This window comes from Hippocampus zosterae, chromosome 17, assembly GCF_025434085.1.
Source record: "Hippocampus zosterae strain Florida chromosome 17, ASM2543408v3, whole genome shotgun sequence".
Taxonomy (NCBI): Eukaryota; Metazoa; Chordata; class Actinopteri; order Syngnathiformes; family Syngnathidae; genus Hippocampus; species Hippocampus zosterae.
Genome location: NC_067467.1, coordinates 311,036 through 331,739, shown reverse-complemented (window position 1 = coordinate 331,739; position 20,704 = coordinate 311,036). Strand labels below are relative to the sequence as shown.

Genomic DNA, 20,704 nt, shown 5'->3' with positions numbered 1-20,704 from the left:
CCAATCTGCTGACACGCGTCGACGCGGGGGGGTAGATCCGCCGCGCCGCGTGTCACCGTAAATGGCGGCTCACGCTGATCTTAATTCCTCTGTTGCTTACGCTTGATGCAAGCCAAGCATTTCATTGACAGGGGATGCATGGGGGGGGGGGCAAAACATGCGGCAAGACTTCTTGGCAACTGGCTTTCAAGTGTAAGTGCACTTTTTCACGTTATACAAATAAATGAGTGGAGTGAACAGTTGATGATGGAATATTTTCCAATTTTAGTCATGTAGCATGCATAGCTTTGTGTGTGTGTGTGGGGGGGGGTTCTTACAGCTTTTTTACAGCTTAAAAGCCATTGTAGAAAACTCCATTTTGTACTCCGAAAGGTGGTCCTCTTTTATTGGAATATAACGAGAGCGAGTGCGCGAGAGCAATTGTGTCTGCCTTGGCTGGAATGTGAAAGACACCCAACATGACAACCTGCGGCGGATTAGAGGAACGTTGGTGAGAAGAGATCACCTCGATGGAGGGGGGGGGGGGCTTGCTCACACGTCCAAATGAGATCAGAAGCCACGCGTGTGCGTGCGCATGTGTGTCTTCTATTGTTCTGCGGGTTTAGCCCGTGATGAAGAAGATGATGTGAATCACGGCGGCCAAGTCAGCCAGCGGCCCCCGCTTGCGCTCGGCGGTCCCGCCTTGATCCCCGTTCTGTCCTTTCATGCTTTGCGGCCAGCCCGGGGGACTTGAGGCTCCTCTTGTCTTGCACGCCGGGGCCCGACCTTGACAAAGGAACACGCTGGTTTGCTTCATCCCAACACCAAAGGGCCTTTTAATCAGCTTTTGCCCGTTTCTCGTCCCGCCTCCCCCTCGCTCGGCTTCTGCGCGGGTGCACGTGAGCGGGATTGGAACACGGGCGCTTAGGCCAAAGCCGCTACTCGCCGCAAACGCGATGTCCCACCTCCCTTTGGAGCGGGACACTGGCAATGAATGGCTCTGGAATCACAAGCGGCGCCCGCGCCCGACGCTCCTCGCGAGGCCGAGCGCAGTGCAAGTCCGTCCTCCAAACTCGCAGTCTCATGAATATTCTAGAGGGAAAAACAAAGGCTATTTCACGCCCCCCCCCCGGGCCCCTCTAAAAGCCTTCATGACTTTTTAATCGGTGGCTCGGGGTTTGACGGCCGGCGGTTGCGGAGCAAACCCCGCTGCCAGAGCGCAGCGCCGCGGGGGGAATCAAACTCAAATCTGCGGCCCGTCAAAGCAAGTCAGGCATGGAGGCGCCCCGTGGCCGCCATCAAAAGCTGAGGCGGGAAACGAGACTTGGCGGAGGAAGATGGTCGTTTGCCGCTAAAACGTGGCTCTTCCCTTTGCTCAGCCGCTCATTTGAGGGCAGCTTCATTCCGCGTGAAAGTGGAAGTTTAGCGCCGGGGATGCAAATGAGAGGCCATCATGCAACTAGTTTTGCCGCATTAAGCCTCCAGAAGCGGCTGCCCCCGCTTGGCGGCTCCACCGCGGCAGATTTTAGCCGCTGATTGCAGGCGGCGACGGTCAAATTCCTCCGCTTTGGAGGTCCTTGGATTGCGAGGAAAGTTGACGGAATTGCCGACAATCGACTCCCCCCCGACCCCCCTTCATATATATACAGTAGATTTTTATTTATTTGAGTTCCTGGTTGCACTTAAGAGGAGCTGCAGAGGCGGCGGGGACGTTTCAATAACAAAACGGTGAATACATTAACGGAAGATGGCAGATGGAGCTGCAGCGTTTCAATTGATGCCGTGTGTGACGAGAACCTCACGGATGCACCCGACACCCAAACTGCCGCGCTTGTCATTTCTTTCGTATATGGCCCTCGTGCATTTGGAAATATAAATATAGAGCTAACCTTGCCTCGGTTAGTTTTTTTTTTTTTTAATTAAACGGACGCGGTGAGCTTCTTAATCTTCCTCCCCTTGACTGGAATGGAAACGCCGCCAACGTCGTGGCGGAAAACAGTCGACGTTCGCTGGAGTGCAGGCTTAAGAACTTCATTAGGGAAACATCGCGTTAGATGGCTTTGTTGGTGCCAGCATGACTCGCTGCCAGTATTTTCTTTTTCTTTTCTTTTCGTTTTAGTATTTTTGGGGGGCGGGGGGTGCGCGCTGGACAGAGAAATTGCTTTTCTTCCTACGATTGAATCGAACCTTGAATTATTTCTGTTTGGGGCCTTAGCATTCGGAAAAAGTCACCCCCCCCCCTCCTCCGGCCCTCCGCTTTAGCAGGCGATGCACTTCACAGGAAAGGGCTGTCCCGTGCTTGGCAGGCAGTCAGTCAGCTTGTGGAAACGTAATAAAAAGGAGATAAGACGTCTCCTTGCCGCTTTCCGCCATTAGCATTTAGTGGCCGCGTTTGCCGCTCGGGCGCCGGCACACTCTGCCGCGCCGATAAGAATCACAATCGGCGGCGCGTATATTACAACGCCGGGGCTCCCTGATACCTTGCGTGCGCGCGCACCCACACGCATTTAAACAAACGGAGAAAAAAAAATGCCATTAGCATGCCAGCAGTGGTACTCCGATCGGGAGATTGAAAGGAGAAGGAGGAGCGGCGCGTCCGCCTTAACGCCACAGCCAGACGGCCACAAGACGGAGAACGCGGCCACCGGCTCCCTCTTCTTGGTCGACTCGGCAACGTTGCGCTGATCGTCTCCATCTTGGCGCGTGTGAACGAAGGTTTCCCCGCCTATAGCGCCGACTAATTAGGATCTCGTTATCCCGCCTAGTGTAAACAACCCGTGCAGATGGCCTAGCACGCAGTATTAACTCTAATGACCCGGGGCCCCGTGGAATGAACATTTTCGTGCCTTTGTTGATTTTCCTCCATTAGTCTTTGGCCTACTTTCTAAATTCAGCCAGGCCCGCTTCCAACCTTCCAGCGCCTTGAAGAAAAGCACGCAAACACGTATTCCCCGGCGCGACTTTCAGCCCCAAGTCCAAGTCAATGCCAATTCCCGGTCTCGGGATATCTTTTGCGTCACCGCCGCCTTTGAGGGAGACACTGGCGAGGGGCAACGGAAGAGAATTCCGGAACAGGGAAGCCACGGGCTGTGGAGCGCGCGCCGCCGGGTGAAATTTGCGTCCAGATAATTGAATCTGCTTCCCGTTGACTGGCCTGGCGCTCCCGTCTTCACTTCTAATGAAATCTCCATTTGTCTGCCTCTAATTGTGCTGCCGCCGCATCACATCGGCACACCTGAGAGCACACACACACACGCGCACACACAGACCTCACAGAGAGAATCCGCTGAATGTAGTGCGCGTCATGTCCGTGTTTTGCGAGCGGCATGTTTGTGCTGGATGCAAATGCAGTTTCCCGTTGGGGGGGGTCTTTGGGGCCAGTTGTGTGCATGAATGGCTGCCCGTGTGACACACGGAGGTGCGCGTTTGTTCTTATTTACAGTTGCAATCGGGTTCAATTTGCCATAGTGGCGTTCCGGCTCAGCGAGGCTGCCCCCCCCCCCCCCAATTCCAATTCCTCTGCTTTCACCAGCATAAATCTTCAGGTGCTCAAGCCATCAGCAACGGCTCGCCCCGCGCGTGCCCGCAACCGCGCTTGCCGTGGGCCTCGGCGGCTTTACTCTTTGTACAGGTTGTACAAAGGCAGCCATGTCGCCCGTGGCTGGCCGAGCGGACGGATCAATATGTCTGATCGGGGCTTTTTCATCAAGTGAAATGAAAGCGCTTTGTCTTCACCTTAAAGGCCGTCCGTGTGGAAGGGAGCCTATATAATGTGGCCGCATTAGGCAACTCTCGAGATAAATAACGGCAGGCGCAAAGCATAAGTCATCCTGTCAGAGGAAGAGGTTTTAAGAGCGGGAAAAGCTTGTGTTTTGTTCCCTTGCAGACACCTCTTCACTTGCCTGATCCTTTTGCCCCATGCGTGGGATGTTTTTAGCATTCTTGAATAGGGCCGAGCAAAATCCAATCATCTAATGCAGTTAGCTAGCTAGCTAGCTAGCTAGCTAGCCATGTAATGTATCTCTTGGCCCATCTCAGCGGCCATCTAATTAACGACAGCATCTTGTTAGCTGGCTAAGAGAATTTAAAGCTGGCTAGTTCACAGATAGATCATCTTTCATCTTCATCGTCAGTGGAGATTGTGTCGCCGCTTCCTTGGACCACAATGGACAATTTCTCATTTTTTGGAAAGCACGAAGACTGCGGGCGATCGGCACAATTTGGATGACAGATTGTTCTGACAGTCGCCGATTCTCGAGTGGCTTCAGTGCAGAGCGTCTTTGTCAGCCGTGGCCCCCGAGCGGGATAAAAGCTGTCGAAAATGGCTCCGTGAGAGGACGCAGCGTTATGGCCCCGTAGCGCATCTTGTAACTGTGAATACATTTTTTTCGTGGCGTTACAGCGACAAGCATGCGCGCGCGGGAGATGGCTGTCCAAATGTCGAATTTGGAGCTAATCCAAATGAGAGTCGCCGGGCCTTGGCCGTGGTCTTGCATTCTACTTTTTCCATGATTTCCCCAACTTGGGGGTGGAAATGGCTCACCCGGAGACCCGATTTGCTGATGATTGCCGCAATCGCGTCGGGCTAAACGTCCTTAGCCGGTGTCCGCTCTTTGTCCAATAGATGACGTGCCGCCTTATTTCAAGATGGAGCCCCCTCAAGTCCAGGTTCACCTGGAGGGCAACCGCCTGGTCCTCACCTGCATGGCGGAGGGCAGCTGGCCTCTGGAGTTCAAGTGGATCTACAACGGCACGGAGCTCACGCGCTTTTCCTTGGAGTACAGGTGAGCAACGGCCTCCGCGCCTCGTCGCTCACAATACGCACGCCAATATTAGCGGGGTTCATTTGTAGCCTTGCGAGAAGAAAGTGTTCATCTGCCAGTCAAAACGGTCCAGTGGCCAAAGCCTCCCCATCCATCCATCCATCCATCCATTGCACCGCGCCGGCAGCGCCGCTCCAAATCGCTGCTCCGTATTTGCTTTGAACGCGGGGCATCCCGCCACAAACGCGGCCGACGGTGACGGATGAGCGCGTCGTCCGACGCTCTGATATGTGCTGTCGCCCGGAGGTACCTGATCCCCTCGCTGGACCGAGCCCACGCCGGCCACTACCGCTGCATCGTCAGGAACCGAGTGGGGGCCATCATGCAGTGCGGCACTGAAGTCAGGGTGGCCTGTAAGTGCGCCGCTTCTCTCCCGCGCATTCCTACTTGTGCTTTTTTTTTAATTCTCCCATTCATACTACACAATGCATACTTACGATGACTGCATACATGTACCGCAACGGAGGAAGGCTGTAATATACTAGATACGGGTACAATAACGCACGCCTTTGCCGCCCCCGCGCCCGCCCGCAGACATGAGCGGCTTCGTGGAAGGCCGGCGCTCTCAGACGGTGTCGCAGGGCGACGCCGCCCTCATCCCAGCGCCACGCATCCACAGCTTCCCCAAGCCTCAGATCACGTGGTTCCGCGACGGACGCAAGATCCCCTCCAGCAGCCGCATGTAAGCCGCCCGCAACTTTTCCGCTCGCCTTTGTTCCTTTGCCGGAAAGTGAGCTGACCCCCTCCCGGGGATAGGGCGGCTTATTCCGGCACAGCCACAAGAGGGCGCCGGTGACTGCTATGGCCACCAATTGCGAGCGTTCGCCCATACCGAGTAGGATGGATTTGGGGGAAAAAGTTATTTTTTTTTTCTCCACTCTTTTGGCCAATTAGTTGTCGTCACGCTGGCGTCCATCTTGTATGCTACTTGGATATCATTTGGTAGAATCGTGCGCTACTTTGAAAGGCCGCTTTTCCATTTGACTTGAGCCATATTGTTGCCATCTTCAAAGTGCTCTTGCTTGAGTGCATTTCTTTTTTTTTTTTTTTTTTCGCCAACTCCGCCCGCGCAGCCTGAGTTGACTATCGCGACCGAGGCTGCCAACGAGACGCGTTCCGACGAGACGCGTTTCGCCGCCTGTTTTCTCAGCGGGCGCTAAGCCGCTTTGATATGCACAAGCGCAGACGTCGCCGTTTGTGTTTGTTTATCCAGCAGCGATCGGGCAGATGCTGGCAGTTTTGTCGAGCCTAATCTGGCCGCGTGCTTAGTGTCAGCTCCCATTTAATGGGCTCCTCTGGCACGAGAGCGTCAACCCCGAGCGGCATCCCGCAAGCGCTGCAATTGCTGTTTCTTCTCCCGCTCGTCAAGATTTGCAATGGGAAAGAAAAAAAAAGAGCCCGTTTGGGCAGGCCGCTCACGTCATCCGTCAGAGTGCTTTGGAAAATGCGATCTTTGGCATGTTGGCGTGCCTTTGCTTTATTGGCAAGCGCATCTGCCCGGCCAATTAGCGGCCATCTGTCGCAAGGCATCCATTTATGCCGACCCGTGTGCGTGCATTAACTGTCGAAAGCAAATAATTGCCATGTTGGACTGTAAGAATGAAGTCTGTTTACAAGGGGGTGGGGGGCGGGGGGGGGGATTAGCTGCTCGTGTGAGAAGAAGCTTGCCTTGTTAAAATGGAACATTTTGGCAAGGGGAATAACAAGGCGGGAGTGCAACTCATAAAGTTGTCATTTGACCACATCCAATTGGCAGACCCCCCCAAAAAGTGTTTGTGTGCGTGTGTGTGTTTTTTTAACAAGACCCAAGTTGCCTTCATTTTCACACCAAGCAACGGCACTGCATTTTATTTATTTGTTGTTGTTGTGGTCCGACGTGTCAAGGATGAGCCGAAAGACGCTCCCTAAACGCTAAACGCCCGTTGCTGTCATTTTAATTTCTCAGCGCCATCACCCTGGACAACACGCTGGTCATCCTGTCCACGGTGGCGCCCGACGCCGGACGCTACTACGCGCAGGCTGTCAACGACAAGAACGGCGAGAACAAAACCAGTCAGCCCGTCACGCTCGCCGTGGAGAGTAAGTAGCGTGCGCGCGGCGCGGCCGACGTCACGCCGACGTCACGCCGACCCCCCTCATCGAAATCAAGGCCTGTTCATAGCAGGCGGGAATAGTGACAAGATGTCAGGCCGCTTGACTGGAGACACCCCCCCTTCATCTCCCCTGATGACTGTTTGATGGATTTGACTTTGTGTGCGTGCGCTAGACGTGGGTGGAGCCGCAGACCCCATCGGCCCCTCCATCATCATTCCCCCGAAGAACACCAGCGTGACCGTGGGGAGGAACGAAGCCATCTTGGAGTGCGTTGCCAACGCCAGGTGGGGCGCGCGCACACACACACACACACACACACACACACACACGCATTTGAAAGAAATTCATTTGCTACGTCTGTGTGTGTGTGTGGATATGTTTTCCATGTCTGTAGATGCGCGGATGTACTTCTCTTGGTTTTGTGTCGCTGACTTTTCTTTTCTTGGCCCGGCAGACCGCTGGTCAAGATGAGCATCACGTGGAGGAAAGACGGCGCGATCATCCGCGCGGGCGTCCGAGATTTCGGCCGCCGCTTGGTCATCGGCCAGCCCGCGGCGGGCGACGGCGGCTACTACGAGTGCGAGGCGGCGCTGCGCGACGGCGGCGGCGCGCCCTCGGTTGTCGCCGGCGCCTTTCTGCATGTGCTCGGTATGCGCGGCGTCTTGCGCCACTGCTGGCGCCGCTACTTTTCCTTTGCCTTGTGACGTAGACGCGGCCCATGTAGATTTGCTGCAGAAATACAGAAAGCCGTCACTCATATGGATCGTTTTTTGGCATTTGCTGATTTGTTCCAGAGTACCCCTCGTTTGTGAAAGAGCCTCCGAGCCACATCACCGCCGAGATGGAGAAGGTGGTGGACATCCCCTGTCAGGCTGAAGGTCTGTGTTCTCTTTGCATCTCGTCACAAGCAGAATAGATGGATATTGAGGTGTTTCTGGGGCGGGCGGGCGTGTGTGCAGGCACGCCACAGCCAGACCTGGTGTGGTACAAGGACGCGGCGGCCATCAGCCCCTTGAAGATTCCTCGCTACAAAATCCTGCCGGGAGGCAGCCTGCGGATCAACGGCCTCCTGCCCGACGACACGGGAATGTTCCAGTGCTTCGCCCGCAATCCGGCCGGAGAGATCCAGACCAACACCTACCTCGCCGTCACCAGTCAGTCCTTTTGCTTTACTTTTCATCAGCCAAAAATTCCCACTCGGCCAAGCCGCCGAACAAAAGTCCTCCGTCATGCTAACGGCCATTAGCATGGACATCGCGTAATCATTCCCCCTTCAAACGAGTTCTATTTGAAGACGCCCGCAGCGGCGCCGGTGCAGAAGGGCCACTCTGTTTTCTTTCTTGCCCCCTCCCTCCTCCCTCATTCTCTGTGCGTGTGCGCGTACGCCCACCAGGCATCGCTCCCAACATCACCGCCGGGCCAGCCGACAGCGCCGTGATTGACAGCACCTCCGTCATCCTTCACTGCGAGACGTCCGGAGCGCCGCGGCCGGCCATCACCTGGCAGAAAGGTGCGCGCCTCAAATGTACCTGCCACGCGATGGCTCATCGTTTGAAGAACTCGCCCGGTGGGGGGGGGGTGTGTCACTCACGAGTCACATTCCAAGCGCTCACTGGCTTTTCCAGGCGAGCGCGTCCTGGCCAGCGGCTCGGTGCAGCTGCCCAGGTTCACCCTGCTGGAGTCGGGCAGCCTGCTCATCAGTCCGTCCCACCTGTCGGACGCCGGCACCTACACCTGCATGGCCAGCAACTCCAGAGGCATCGACGAAGCCTCCGCCGACCTGGTGGTGTGGGGTGAGCGGCAAACCGCCAATTTGCGCCCGGGCGGCCCGCAGAATGCAATATAGTCCAATCAAGGAACTCTCCCTTCTCTCTTCTTCAGCCCGCACCCGCATCAGCAGGCCGCCGCAGGACCAGAGCGTCATCAAGGGGACCAAGGCGGTCATGGCCTGCGGCGTCACCCACGACCCCAGCGTCAGCATCAGGTAAACGACTCCAAAAAAAAAAAAAAAAAGTTTGCCCCGCGCTTCTGTCACCTGCGGCGCTGGTAAACTTCGGAATAACTTGAGACGGCGCCTTGAATTAAACGCAAGTGCAAGGAGACGAGCCGCAGAGCCCCAACAGCCCCAATTAATCACCGGCACCTCCCTCCTTGGCGCGCTTCTCAGGGGAGCGCCGCCTTGGCTGCGTGTGGATGCGGCGGTGGGAAGGGATCAAGATGCCTCTCTGTTGCCAGCACCGCTTGCGGCTTCAAATGCTCAATTCATGCGCTCGTTTTAGCTCACCTTGAACGGGAGCGGGACATTGAACGTGTCATCGGTTGATGGAAACGTACGCATTTTTCTTTTCTTTTTGCCGCAGCTACGCGTGGGAGAAGAGCGGCTCGGCGCTGGACGTGAAGGCGTCGCCCCGCTTGCGACTGGACGCCGAGGGCACCCTCCACATCTCGCAGACGTGGTCGGGCGACATCGGCACTTACACCTGCCGCGTGGCCTCTGTGGGAGGGAACGATTCCCGCAGCGCCCACCTCCGAGTCAGGTGTGTGCGGCTTTGTTGTTGTTTTTTTTCCATTTGAAATGCCACATCCATGAGATTTGATTTGACCTTCTTAGTATCTCCTTCTCTTGTGGATCAGGCAACTCCCCCACGCGCCAGAAAACCCCGTGGCGGCGCTCAGCATGATGGAGAAGCGCGCCATCAACCTGACGTGGGCTCAGGCCTTTGACGGCAACAGCCCGCTCATCCGCTACATCCTGGAAGTGTCCGAGAACAGTGAGACCATCCGCTTCGAAGCCGAGGCGTCGGCCGCGCCGTGAGCAAAGTCGGCGGATGACTTTTTTTTTGGGGGGGGGGTGTTTTCTTTGCCAGACGCTCCGTGGACGGCGCTCCTCGCCGACATCCACCCGGAGTCCAACGGGGTGGTGGTGGGCGGCCTGGTCCCCGCACGCTCCTATCAATTCCGCCTGTGCGCTGTCAACGACGTCGGCCGGGGGCAGTTCAGCAAAGAGAGCGAGCGGTAAGTTCCCGCCCACGCGGCTCGGCTCGGTCCGTCTCGCGCCTTTTACGGTACGTACGAGGCGAGCGGATGGACGGGGGGGCATTTGCCGTCCGAGTGGTGGAGTCGTCACGGGGGAAATGTGCACGCCGCGGGATCGCTCCCATTTCAAAATAAAAGCATTTTGTTAGCGGCCCGCAGTGAACGGCAGCTTTCACCGCGGGCATGGGCGCACCCCGCAGAAGGGCAAAAAGCGAGACGTGACCCGGCTTTGACTCATCCGCTCCGGAACGGCGCAGAGGAGGGAAGCAATCAAGATGTCATCCGAAATTGACTGGAGGGGGCTTGCGCAGATGGCTGCCTTCCCTTTCAGCCGACATCTCCGCCGTGTTGCTCCATTTTGACCGACACCGCTTTGATTGTCTCACCTTTCGCAAAAAGGAAAAAAAAAAAAAAGAAAGCCCTGCAGGCTTCAGGTGCCGTCTATGATGAAATGTGATAAAAATAGCGGCGTTGTCAGCGGTGAATTCACTCGCTTGCCCAAAGAGACCCATTATCAGTCAAATAATCCAGTCTGTCCACCGCTAATAACTGTGCGGTGCCATTCTTTGGAAGTGGCTCCATTTGAAACGTCAAATGAAATCGGCCACAATTAAAGAAAACGCAAGCGCTTCAGAAATCGTTTCTTTCAATCATTACGTTCAGGCCCTCCTTTGCTTTCTTTGCCGGCCCGTCTCACGTCAGACATCCTTTCTGCATTTTTATTTTATTTTTCTCTCCAGCCTGACCCTTCCGGAGGAGCCCCCCAGCGCGCCCCCCCAGACGGTGATCGCCAGCGGCCGCACCAATCAGTCCATCCTGATCCAGTGGCAGCCGCCCCCCGAGAGCCACCAGAACGGCCCGCTGCAGGGCTACGTCATCAGGTGGGGAGGTGCGGGGGGGGAACCGTGGCAACCGGGCTTCCGGCTTCCGTTTCAAAGGCGGGCGTGATAAGCCGCGCGCCGGCGCTTCTCCGCCGCCAATTAGAGTCCTGCGGCTCCTCCCGCCAGCCGTCACCTTTCCACTTTTGTGCCTTCTTTGTCCTCCGCTGTCACGGCGCTGCCCTGAGCCTCTCATTGAAAAACACTCGTATTGCAAATCGGCGTTCACCCTTGAAATGAATGGAAATGCTCGAAATGCCTTCCAGCAACCCCCCCCAAAAAAACTTCAATGATTGGAATGTTTTTAATGAGATAGATAGCACTCCATTCCAGTTAATAACCTCATGAAATCCAATCTAAAGTGTGCGTCATGGCTGGCCATTGTCCCGCTCTTCTGGCGAGTGTGTTTTGGCCACCGGGGGGCAGTATAATTAGCTGCAGGTCGTTTTTTTTTTTTCGCAGCGGACGGGCCCCACCGCGAATCGCTAAAATCCAAATCATTTCACCTCATTGTAACTGACATGCGCAAATACGTTTCCAAGCGCCGAACCGTTCAGCTCGGTAGCATCGCTCCAGGCCCAGAAAGATGCACTGCAGCCAACTCTTGTCTTAAAACGTATCCAGAATTTTGATCTTGAGACCGCATAATGCTGGACTGAGTAGTTTTGGATGAACCCGCTCGTATAAGATTTCTCCTCACGACGACACGGATGCTCGTCGGGTCAGCCTGCCTGCCGTGTTTTGCGCTCTGTGTTCGGAGACGATTGCCACGATCTTTGTTTTAGGTTGAGTTTGACAATCAACTTCAACCAAAAGCTTGAAGCAAATAATCCCCCCACGCCCCGTGCTGGCCAGGTACTGTCTGTCCGGGCTTCCCGTGGACTGTCAGCTTAAGAACATCACCAGCCCGGAGCAGAGCAGCCTGATGCTGGAGGACCTCATCATATGGACCAACTACGAGATCGAGGTGGCGGCCTACAACGGGGCGGGCAGGGGCGTCTACAGCCGCAAGGTGACCGAGTGGACGCTGCAAGGAGGTGAGCGCCACGCGGTTGCAAAAACGCGCGCCGACGCGACGTACAATTGGTGCTGGGTGGCCAGCCAATCGCAAGGCCAGGAAGATTCGCCAGCACCGCGGGATCACTCGTTTACTGAGCCATGAAGGAAACGGCCCCCACAGTGTTTTTTGGATACATTAAAAAAATGTTTTTTGGGCATTTAATAGTGCTTAAAAAGTTGAGGAAAAGAAAACTGTACTATACTGGGATGCTATCTTCCAAACGAGGACATGATTTGATTAATTTTTAAAAATGTGACTTAAAATTCCATCGACGTGGGTAAAGGGTGGGGTTTTTTTCCCCTCATTCCAAAAAAGGTTTTTTTGACACAACACACACACATGAAATGCAGATAATTCCAAGACTGTCCCTGATGCTGTGGTGTGTAGCACCGTGAAAAGCATCACGTTTGTTGTTGCGTCAACGGTTGGATTGCTGGGAGCTACGAAAGACATGGACGTCCGCTTCCCCGTTCGTTCCCTTGCCAAGTGGCACTATTCATTTCATCTCCCCGGTTGTCTCTCGCTGAAATGCTCCGGGCGCATTTCACAGCTGTCCTCCCACTCATTGCATCAAAAATGCAGAAAGGGGAGCCGCTCGGCGCATTTCCATCTCTCGGAGAATCCGGGCCGGGACGGCGGCGAGCGGTCACTCGGCCTCATTAATAATAATCGGCTTTCTTTGCGGCCTTGCGTCAGAAGCGACGCCGCGTCAGCTTGAAAGAAAGGCGCCTGAGGCAAGGCCAAATGGGGAGTTTGGTTGCTCTCCGCCTCGTCCTAAACTTCCTTTTTTTTCTTCCATCTTCCTTCTTTAGTGCCCACGGTGCCGCCGGGAAACGTGCAAGCCGAGCCGGTCAACTCCACGGCCGTGCGCTTCACCTGGAGCGCCCCCAGCCCGCAGTTCGTCAATGGAATCAATCAGGGATACAAGGTGAGCGCGCCCCTTCTTGGCCACCGGAGGGCGCACTACTGGCCCAGCAACAAAAGAATTCCTTTTGGGAAAATCAATTGCATCCATTCATCATTTCAACCGCTTCTCCTGGCGAGGGTGTTTGTTTTCATCTTGCCCCCGCCCCCAACCATTTTTGAGTGGGGGGGAGGCCCGAATCATTTGTTATTTTTCTTTTCTTTGTGGCTCTGATACTCCTTACAATGAAATAATCATTCTGGGTTTTTTTTCTGTGAGGTTTATCGCCCCCAGTAAAATGTAGCTTTCAAAAATACCCCCCCCCCCTCCCCCATGCGGCGTGTCCCTCCACCTGGGTTTAGCTGTTGGCGTGGGAACCCGGGCGGGCCAGCGAGGCGACGGTGGTGACGGCGCGTCCCAACTTCCAAGACAGCCTCCACGTGGGCTACATCTCGGGCCTGAAGAAGTTTGCCGAGTACTACACGTCGGCGCTGTGCTTCACGGCGCCGGGGGACGGCCCGCGCAGCCCGCCTCAGCGCCTGCGCACCCACGAGGACAGTAAGTGGCCCCGCCCGCTGCCGCCGCGGGACGCCGCCGGCTCATCTTGCCTTATCGTACGTCAGCTCCCGGCGCTGTGGGACACCTCAGCTTCACCGATATCTTGGATACCTCCCTGAAAGTCAGCTGGAAGGAACCTCTGGAGAAAAACGGGCTCATCACAGGTGATTGAATACTCATTTTATTTTTTTAAATAAAACAAAGAATTGCTTCCTTAGCGCGGCGTGCGTTTGTTTTGGGAGGCTATCGCATCTCGTGGGAGGAGTTCAACAGGACCAACACGCGAGTGACCCACTACCTGCCCAACCTGACTCAGGAGTACAAGGTGACGGGCCTGACGGCGCTCACCACCTACACCATCCAGGTGGCGGCCATGACCGCCAAGGGGCAGGGCCAGCTCTCCGCCTCCACCATTTCCTCGGGCGTCCCGCCAGGTCAGCGCCGACCGCAATTTCAAAACCTTGCCGGGAAGCCCACCCGCCTGTCTACTCCTGGGCCAAAAGGGGCTCTTGTTGTCTTTTTTTTTGTTTTTTAAGTAGAACATTTGCAGTTCAATACTGTGTTTTTTTTTCTTCTTGCCCGAAAAATATGGCTCCGGCGCCACCCCCAGAGTTGCCCGGCCCGCCAACCAACCTGGCCGTCTCAGACGTGGGCGCTCGCTCCGTCAGGCTGCACTTCAAGCCGGGCTACGACGGCAAGACGTCCATTTCCCGCTGGCAGGTGGAAGCCCAGGTGGGCCGGTGGCGTCCCGCGTGATCTGGCGAGGTCGGGCGCGCGGCTCCGAACCGCCGGCTTGAGCGAGTGTCCCCCCCCCCCCCCCCCCGCATCACAGATCGGCGTCGTTGGGGAGAACGAAGAGTGGCTGGCGCTTCAGCAGCTCCCGAACGAGCCGGACGCCCGCGCAATGGAGGTGCTGGATCTCAACCCTTACACCAGCTACAGGTGAGCAACCTGGCGCCTTCTTAGGTCCACTGTCCAAACTTTTTATTCTCTTGGACTTTTGAGTAGAATTATCCTGATCCAATCATGCGATTGCAAATTGAACACGCGATTTCAGGTGACCGAATGGTCACAAAAGAATCCAAATGTGCGATTATATTGCCCCCACCTCGGTGGACGGAAGAACCTGGCCAGCGGCTCAGCCTCCACTTTAGTCACGCGAGCGCTGACGCGGCTTCTCCGGCGCAGGTTCAGAATGCGGCAGGTGAACATCGTGGGTAGCAGTCCCCCCAGCCAACCTTCCGGAGAGATTCAGACCCTGCAGGCCCCCCCGGACGTCTCCCCCGCCAACGTCTCCTTGCGCACGGCCAGCGAGACCAGCCTGTGGCTCCGCTGGGTGGTACGTTTGCGCCGCTTGTCTTTGTCGTCGCCGTCGTCGTCGTTGATCGCGTGCGCCGGCTTGTCGTGTCAGCCGCTTCCCGAGCGGGAGTACAACGGCAACCCCGATCTGGTGGCCTACCGCATCCAGTACTCCAAATGGGGCTCCCAAGGAGGCGTCCTCTCGCACGTCGTCGCGGACCGGCTGGAGAGGGAGTTCGTCATCGAGGACCTGGAGGAGTGGACCGAGTACGAGGTCCGAGTGCAGGCCGTCAACGGCGTCGGCTCGGGACCCTGGAGCCGGCCCGTCCGCGGCAGAACCAGAGAGTCCGGTGAGGAAGGCGGAGCGCGGCGCTCGCCGAGCTTTTGGCCCGAGGTGGTCAAGTTCCCGTTTGTCGCCGCAGTGCCTTCCAGCGGTCCCGCCAACGTGTCGGCCTTCGCCACCGCCTCCAGCAGGATCCTGGTGCGCTGGGGCCCGGTCCCCGAGACCGAGCGCAACGGGCTCATCCTCGGATACAAGGTGGGCTCGCAGCCCTCGGCAAACGGCAAGCAGACTTGCCGCTCGGGCCTCAAAAAGGGCTTGCGCCGTCCACCGGCAGGTCATTTACAAGGAGAAGGACTCGGACGCGGCCGCCAGCTTGTGGGCGGTGGAGGGCAACGGCAGCCACAGCGTCCTCCTGACGGGCCTGGGCAAGTACGTCCTCTACGAGATCCGGGTGCTGGCCTTCACCCGCGTGGGCGACGGGAGGAGCAGCGCGCCGTCCGTCTTGGAGAGGACCCTGGATGACGGTCATTTGAAAATCCTCCGCTCGCTCTTTTGATTGAAGAATGACATTTGTCGTTGAATGCGCGCTTGGCGAAGACACTAAGGAGCCCCTTTGCGGCGTTGCGTTCCAGTGCCGGGCCCTCCGGTGGGCATCCTGTTCCCCGAAGTGAGGACCACCTCCGTCAGGCTCATCTGGCAACCCCCGGCCCAGCCCAACGGCATCATCCTGGGTGAGTTTGGAGGCTCGAGTGCAACCTCGACCACCGCGAATGGATTCCCGACGCTCCACCCGTGTGCCGCCCCCGCAGCCTATCAGGTGACGTACAGGAGCAACTCGTCAGGCAGCAGCGGCGCCACCGTGGACGTCCTGAGCCCCAGCGCGCGGCAGTACGCGGCGGCGGCCCTGCGGCCCCAAACGGCGTACGTCTTTGGCCTGAGCGCCCAAACGCGCAAGGGCTGGGGCGAGGTCGCCGAGGCCTTGGTGGTCACCACGGAAAAACGAGGTGGGTGCCCCGCCCGTGAGTTTGCGGGCGCAAAGCGGGCGTGCGTGTACGCTCACGCCCGCTTGCGCGCCCCCGCTCAGCCCGCCCTCAGCCCACCGGCCGGCCGGTGGCGCCTCAGCGCCACGTGCGGGCCCGGCGAGTGCTGCTGTCCTGGGAGCCGGGCAGCGACGGCCTGTCGCCGGTGCGCTACTACACGGTGCAATACAGAGAGCTGCCCCGACGCGACTGGACGCTGCACTCCGCCTCGGTCGGCCGCGAGGTCCACAATTACACGCTGGACAGGTACGCCGACCGACGGCTTTCGCGCCGACATGAGCTGGAAATGTGCATTTTTTTGGCACAGGTTGAAGCCCTTCACGTCCTACCAGTTCCGCGTGAAGGCCACCAACGACATCGGCGACAGCGAATACAGTCAGGAGAGCGAGGCCGTCACCACGCTGCAAGACGGTGAGAGCCGACGCCTCCCCGGGTCGCCGCCGCCGACGGCCCCCCCGCCTTTTGCCTTGATTTGTTGAAACGTTGCACAGCCCCGGACGAAGCGCCCGCCGTTGTTTCCGTAACGCCGCACACCACCACGTCCGTGCTGGTCCGCTGGCAGGTGACGAGAGTCCTCCCGATAAATGCGCGGCTTGTCGGTGTCAAAGGTCGACCCTGACGACGGCGCCGTTTCCTTTCAGCCTCCCTCCGAGGATCACATCAACGGCGTCCTGCTGGGATTCCGGCTCCGCTACAGGGAGTTGTCCTACGAGCGCCCGCGGAGCTTCGCCGTCCGCACGGCCGACGAGCCGCCCCCCGGCTGGGCCCGGCTCGCCGGTGAGCCTTTTTGGCCCAATTCAATGGGAAGCCAGTCAAAATATGGCCCACTTGCTTTCCTCCTCTGTGTACAGAAGGCAGAAAGAAGTCTGACAGTTTTTTCCATGCGCATCATCCTTTCATGTGTGTGTTGATGTGGTGCCTAATGCCACAACCCCCCCCCCCCACTCCCCCCCCCCCTCTCCCCGCAGGTGCTTACAGCATCAGGAACTTGAGCGAATCCTCACTCACCCAGTATGAACTTGACAGTAAGTTTGAACTCTCCTTTTATGGGATGCCCCCCCCACACACCCCCCCACGCGCCATCTACTCCATTTCGTTGCCCTCGCTAAGGCTCCTTTGATCTTGGCGCAGATTTGAGTAAACACAAGCGCTACGAGATCCGAGTGAGCGCGTACAACGCGGTGGGGGAGGGTCCGAGCAGCGCGCCGCAGGAGGTCTTTGTGGGTGAGGCAGGTGTGTCTTCTCTCGCCATGCTTGAACCAAAAAAAAATCCATTGCCGTTGTCATCTCTCTGTACGCTATTTGTTGGGATTTGCCGTCGCAGTCCCGACGGCGCCGCCCCAGAACGTGGCGGTCCAGTCGTCCACCGCCACCCAGCTGGACGTGACGTGGGACCCCCCGCCGCCGGATGCCCAGAATGGCGACATACAAGGTTACAAGGTATCATCTCGTCACCTCGCTCCAAAAGCCGGCCCCCCGACTTGCGGGAGACATTGGGAGAAATGTAAGAGAAAATGCGGCTAAAACGGCCCCGCGATTTTTGCTTTGCAGATTTACTTTTGGGAGTTTCAGCTGCAGAACGAGACGGAGCGCCTGCGCACGCTGTTCCTGCCCGAGCTGGCCGTGAAGCTGAAGAACCTGACGAGCTACACCACCTTCATGATCAGCGTGGCCGCCTTCAACGCGGCCGGCGACGGGCCGCGGTCGCTACCCGCCAGGGGGCGTACTCAGCAAGCAGGTGACTCCCGGGGACGGCCGCAAGGGCGTTCGATACCCTTCAAGCGGCCGTCGCCATCGAAAGCTCTTTTAATAACGGACAATTGCACATCACGCATTTCAAACAACCGCAGAGCTTTGCAAAATGCGCTTGCGGTGCAAAATGCCATAGATGGGCTAACGGACCGCTTCGGTGTCGCCGTGTTTCAACAAAATCGCTGTAGCGACACGTGCGGAGGGAGAATACGACACCGCAGGCGGGTAGATTTTCTTTATCCTCTGCGGAGGAGGACGAATAGGGCGCCGTTGTGTAAAGCGCGCCGTTCGGACTTCATGGCTGAAGGTTTGGCTACTATTGGGGTGTGGTTAGGAAAATGAATGAATGAAACGGAACACTTGAACAAAATGTAAAGCGCTCTTATTGACTGGAGATCTTCTCACCGGTCTCGATCGCCGTCCTGCCAAAATGAGCCACAGAGCACTGAGGTTGGACGCCCCGCGTTGATTTGCGCTATTTTGCACAAAGGCATCATTCTTCACTGGCTGACACCCGCACACACACAAGAACTATTTAGCGAACGGGGCCGTGTCACAATCGAGCGCTTTTGGCTCGTCGCACCGCCGCAGGGCCTCTGGGAAGAGAGCCAGTGCAAAGACACAAAAGCTTTTGTTACCTGTCAGGCATCCAAATCCCCACATTTGGCTGCATCGAGAAGCTCGAGTGTCGTTGAAGCTCAACAAAAAAACAAAAAAAATCTCATTTTGTTCTTCAAACTCACGTTGCGTTGAATGAAAGAAAAATCTGCTGTAGCTCTTCTCTGCGCTCTCCATCCCCCAATCGTGCAATCGCTCGACAGGGTCTTGAAGGACAGCAATCGAATGGCTACTTTGTGCTCAAGTCAAAGGCGGGAGCACTTGGGCCACCTCCGCCGCGTGGCCCGAAAACGGCGAAGCCTGCCCCCCATCCTAACGTCTCTCTCTCTCCGAAAGCCCCCAGCGCGCCCGGCTTCATCCACTTCGGCGAGCTGACCACCACTTCCGTCAACGTGTCGTGGGGCCGGCCCAAGCGGGCCAACGGCATCGTGGAGGGCTACCGCCTGGTTTACGAGCCGCGCACTCCGGTGGACGGTGAGCGAGCCGCGACTTTGCAGCGTGGAGAGTCTGTCTCTTCTGTACCGACTCCTGCGCTGGCGCCGCAGGTGTCAGTAAGACAGTGACGGTGGACGTGAAAGGCGGCGCCCCCCTGTGGATGAAGATCAAGGACCTGGCCGACGGCGTCAGCTACAACTTCCGCATCCGCGCCAAAACGCTCACCTACGGGCCCGAGGTGGAGGCCAACATCACCGCGGGGCCCGGAGAAGGTAAGAGCCCTTTTGGGGGGGGGCCGCTTTCCGACTTTGCCGCGCTTTCTCGGCTCCTTCTTACCCTTCTGAAAGGAGCGCCGGGTCCGCCGGGAGAACCCTTTATTTCCCGCTACGGCTCCGCCCTGACGCTGCACTGGACCGGCGGCGATCAAGGCCGAGCGCCCGTCACGCGATACGTCATCGAAGCCAGGCCGTCCGGTAAGCGCAGAAGCGGTGGAGCTGAAGGCGGAGGTAGCGCCTCCGATTGACGTGTTGGGTTGCAGACGAAGGCTTGTGGGACATCTTCATCAAAGACATCCCCAAAGAAGTCACGTCCTACACGCTCAACCTCGACATGCTGCGGGAGGGCGTCACGTACGATTTCCGCATCATCGCCGTCAACGATTACGGCTACGGTTCGCCCAGCCTGCCCTCGCCCTCCATATCAGGCAAGCCCCCCCACACACAAACCCCCCCCCCGGAAACCGCGCGTCAGTCGTCAATGGACGTTGTTGGCCGTTTGCAGCCCAGAAAGTGTCGCCCTTCTACGAAGAATGGTGGTTCTTGGTGGTCATCGCGCTGGTGGGCCTCATCTTCATCTTGCTGCTGATTTTTGTCCTCGTCATCCGCGGACAAAGTAAAAATTACAGCAAGAAGACGGAGGCAGGTAGGAATTTGGGATAAGAAGCTCCTCCCGTGACCTCAACATAGTTCTTTGGGATCAGAATGCGGCAAGATTGCGCCAAAGCACTACGTTTCTTTTTGACAGGACTTTGGCGTAAAGTGTCTTTTCCTTCACCCCAGCAACCTCTCTCTGCCCCCCGCCCCCACCCCCCCTCCCCAGGCAACCATTCCAACTGCACAGCTCTGCCGCTGAGCCACGGTGAGATGGTGCGCCTGGACGAGGGCCGCTTCCCCTCGCTGGAGCTCAACAACCGACGCCTGTCGGCCAAAAATTCCTTTTGTCGCAAGAACGGCATCTACACGCGGTCAGTGGCCGCCGCATCTCCAACGTTGCTCTTGTTTTCTTTCCCAATGACACGCCGTGACGTCTTCCTCGGAAAAATAAAATACTGGCTCGCTGCGGGGAGGCCAAACGGAGCCTCTTCCGCTCCCATCGTTGACATTCGGCGTCTGAGCTCAGCAAGCGCAAAGGCCGCTCATTAGCATTTGTCAGATTGGCCGCGTCCTCTATGTCCGTCTGTCGCCGCTTTGGACAAAGAGCGCTCCTCGGGTTTTGAGTGCGAGCTTTTATTTGCGGCCTCGTGGGCTCTGTGGTGGCTAGCCAAACATTGTCAGCAAAAGCCAAATGAAAATGTTCCCGTTGTGCCTCAAATGTCAATCTTTCGTGTGGCAACCCGTCGCGCTGGTCCGGTCGTTCTGTGATCTCATGGATCGCCGTCTGGAGAGAAAAGAGGCTCCGGTTTTGCGAGGCTCGTCTCTGGCTGACGCAAAGCAGCCAGAAGATGACCAGACTTTGCCGCGTCTCGTCCTTGACCAAGGAGGCGATGAAAGCGGGCCGTCGCGCTCCTTTGAAGCGCTGCGCTCTCGGCTAATGAGCGGGCCACCCCGCCCCCACCCCCCCGGCAAGAGACGGGCGCTGCTGCGGGGGCGGGGGGGCCGTTATCCCCGCGGGATATCGGGAAGGGGCGAGGGACCCGGGGGCCAAAAGTTTCAAGAATTCAAAGCTC

The 20,704-nt window shown here is 57.3% G+C and overlaps 1 protein-coding gene across 1 annotated transcript in view; it reads left to right on the top strand.

Moving 5' to 3' along the window:
• Positions 1 to 20,704, top strand: part of LOC127589164 (protein sidekick-2-like) — a 32,978-nt gene that overhangs the window by 9,608 nt on the left and 2,666 nt on the right. The window contains exons 2-43 of the mRNA XM_052048208.1: positions 4,604 to 4,763; positions 5,049 to 5,155; positions 5,337 to 5,484; positions 6,748 to 6,881; positions 7,069 to 7,180; positions 7,351 to 7,544; positions 7,691 to 7,774; positions 7,856 to 8,050; positions 8,290 to 8,406; positions 8,522 to 8,689; positions 8,778 to 8,880; positions 9,257 to 9,433; positions 9,531 to 9,667; positions 9,764 to 9,911; positions 10,673 to 10,813; positions 11,666 to 11,847; positions 12,683 to 12,798; positions 13,137 to 13,332; positions 13,398 to 13,496; positions 13,575 to 13,766; positions 13,943 to 14,064; positions 14,165 to 14,274; positions 14,521 to 14,671; positions 14,744 to 14,981; positions 15,054 to 15,169; positions 15,249 to 15,438; positions 15,547 to 15,645; positions 15,724 to 15,918; positions 15,999 to 16,200; positions 16,262 to 16,365; positions 16,446 to 16,516; positions 16,596 to 16,731; positions 16,923 to 16,979; positions 17,086 to 17,187; positions 17,279 to 17,394; positions 17,506 to 17,692; positions 18,661 to 18,798; positions 18,870 to 19,031; positions 19,107 to 19,232; positions 19,298 to 19,462; positions 19,540 to 19,680; positions 19,858 to 20,002. Coding sequence (XP_051904168.1) covers positions 4,604 to 4,763; positions 5,049 to 5,155; positions 5,337 to 5,484; positions 6,748 to 6,881; positions 7,069 to 7,180; positions 7,351 to 7,544; positions 7,691 to 7,774; positions 7,856 to 8,050; positions 8,290 to 8,406; positions 8,522 to 8,689; positions 8,778 to 8,880; positions 9,257 to 9,433; positions 9,531 to 9,667; positions 9,764 to 9,911; positions 10,673 to 10,813; positions 11,666 to 11,847; positions 12,683 to 12,798; positions 13,137 to 13,332; positions 13,398 to 13,496; positions 13,575 to 13,766; positions 13,943 to 14,064; positions 14,165 to 14,274; positions 14,521 to 14,671; positions 14,744 to 14,981; positions 15,054 to 15,169; positions 15,249 to 15,438; positions 15,547 to 15,645; positions 15,724 to 15,918; positions 15,999 to 16,200; positions 16,262 to 16,365; positions 16,446 to 16,516; positions 16,596 to 16,731; positions 16,923 to 16,979; positions 17,086 to 17,187; positions 17,279 to 17,394; positions 17,506 to 17,692; positions 18,661 to 18,798; positions 18,870 to 19,031; positions 19,107 to 19,232; positions 19,298 to 19,462; positions 19,540 to 19,680; positions 19,858 to 20,002 — 5,983 coding nt within the window. The remainder of the gene's footprint in view (positions 1 to 4,603; positions 4,764 to 5,048; positions 5,156 to 5,336; positions 5,485 to 6,747; positions 6,882 to 7,068; positions 7,181 to 7,350; positions 7,545 to 7,690; positions 7,775 to 7,855; positions 8,051 to 8,289; positions 8,407 to 8,521; positions 8,690 to 8,777; positions 8,881 to 9,256; positions 9,434 to 9,530; positions 9,668 to 9,763; positions 9,912 to 10,672; positions 10,814 to 11,665; positions 11,848 to 12,682; positions 12,799 to 13,136; positions 13,333 to 13,397; positions 13,497 to 13,574; positions 13,767 to 13,942; positions 14,065 to 14,164; positions 14,275 to 14,520; positions 14,672 to 14,743; positions 14,982 to 15,053; positions 15,170 to 15,248; positions 15,439 to 15,546; positions 15,646 to 15,723; positions 15,919 to 15,998; positions 16,201 to 16,261; positions 16,366 to 16,445; positions 16,517 to 16,595; positions 16,732 to 16,922; positions 16,980 to 17,085; positions 17,188 to 17,278; positions 17,395 to 17,505; positions 17,693 to 18,660; positions 18,799 to 18,869; positions 19,032 to 19,106; positions 19,233 to 19,297; positions 19,463 to 19,539; positions 19,681 to 19,857; positions 20,003 to 20,704) is intronic.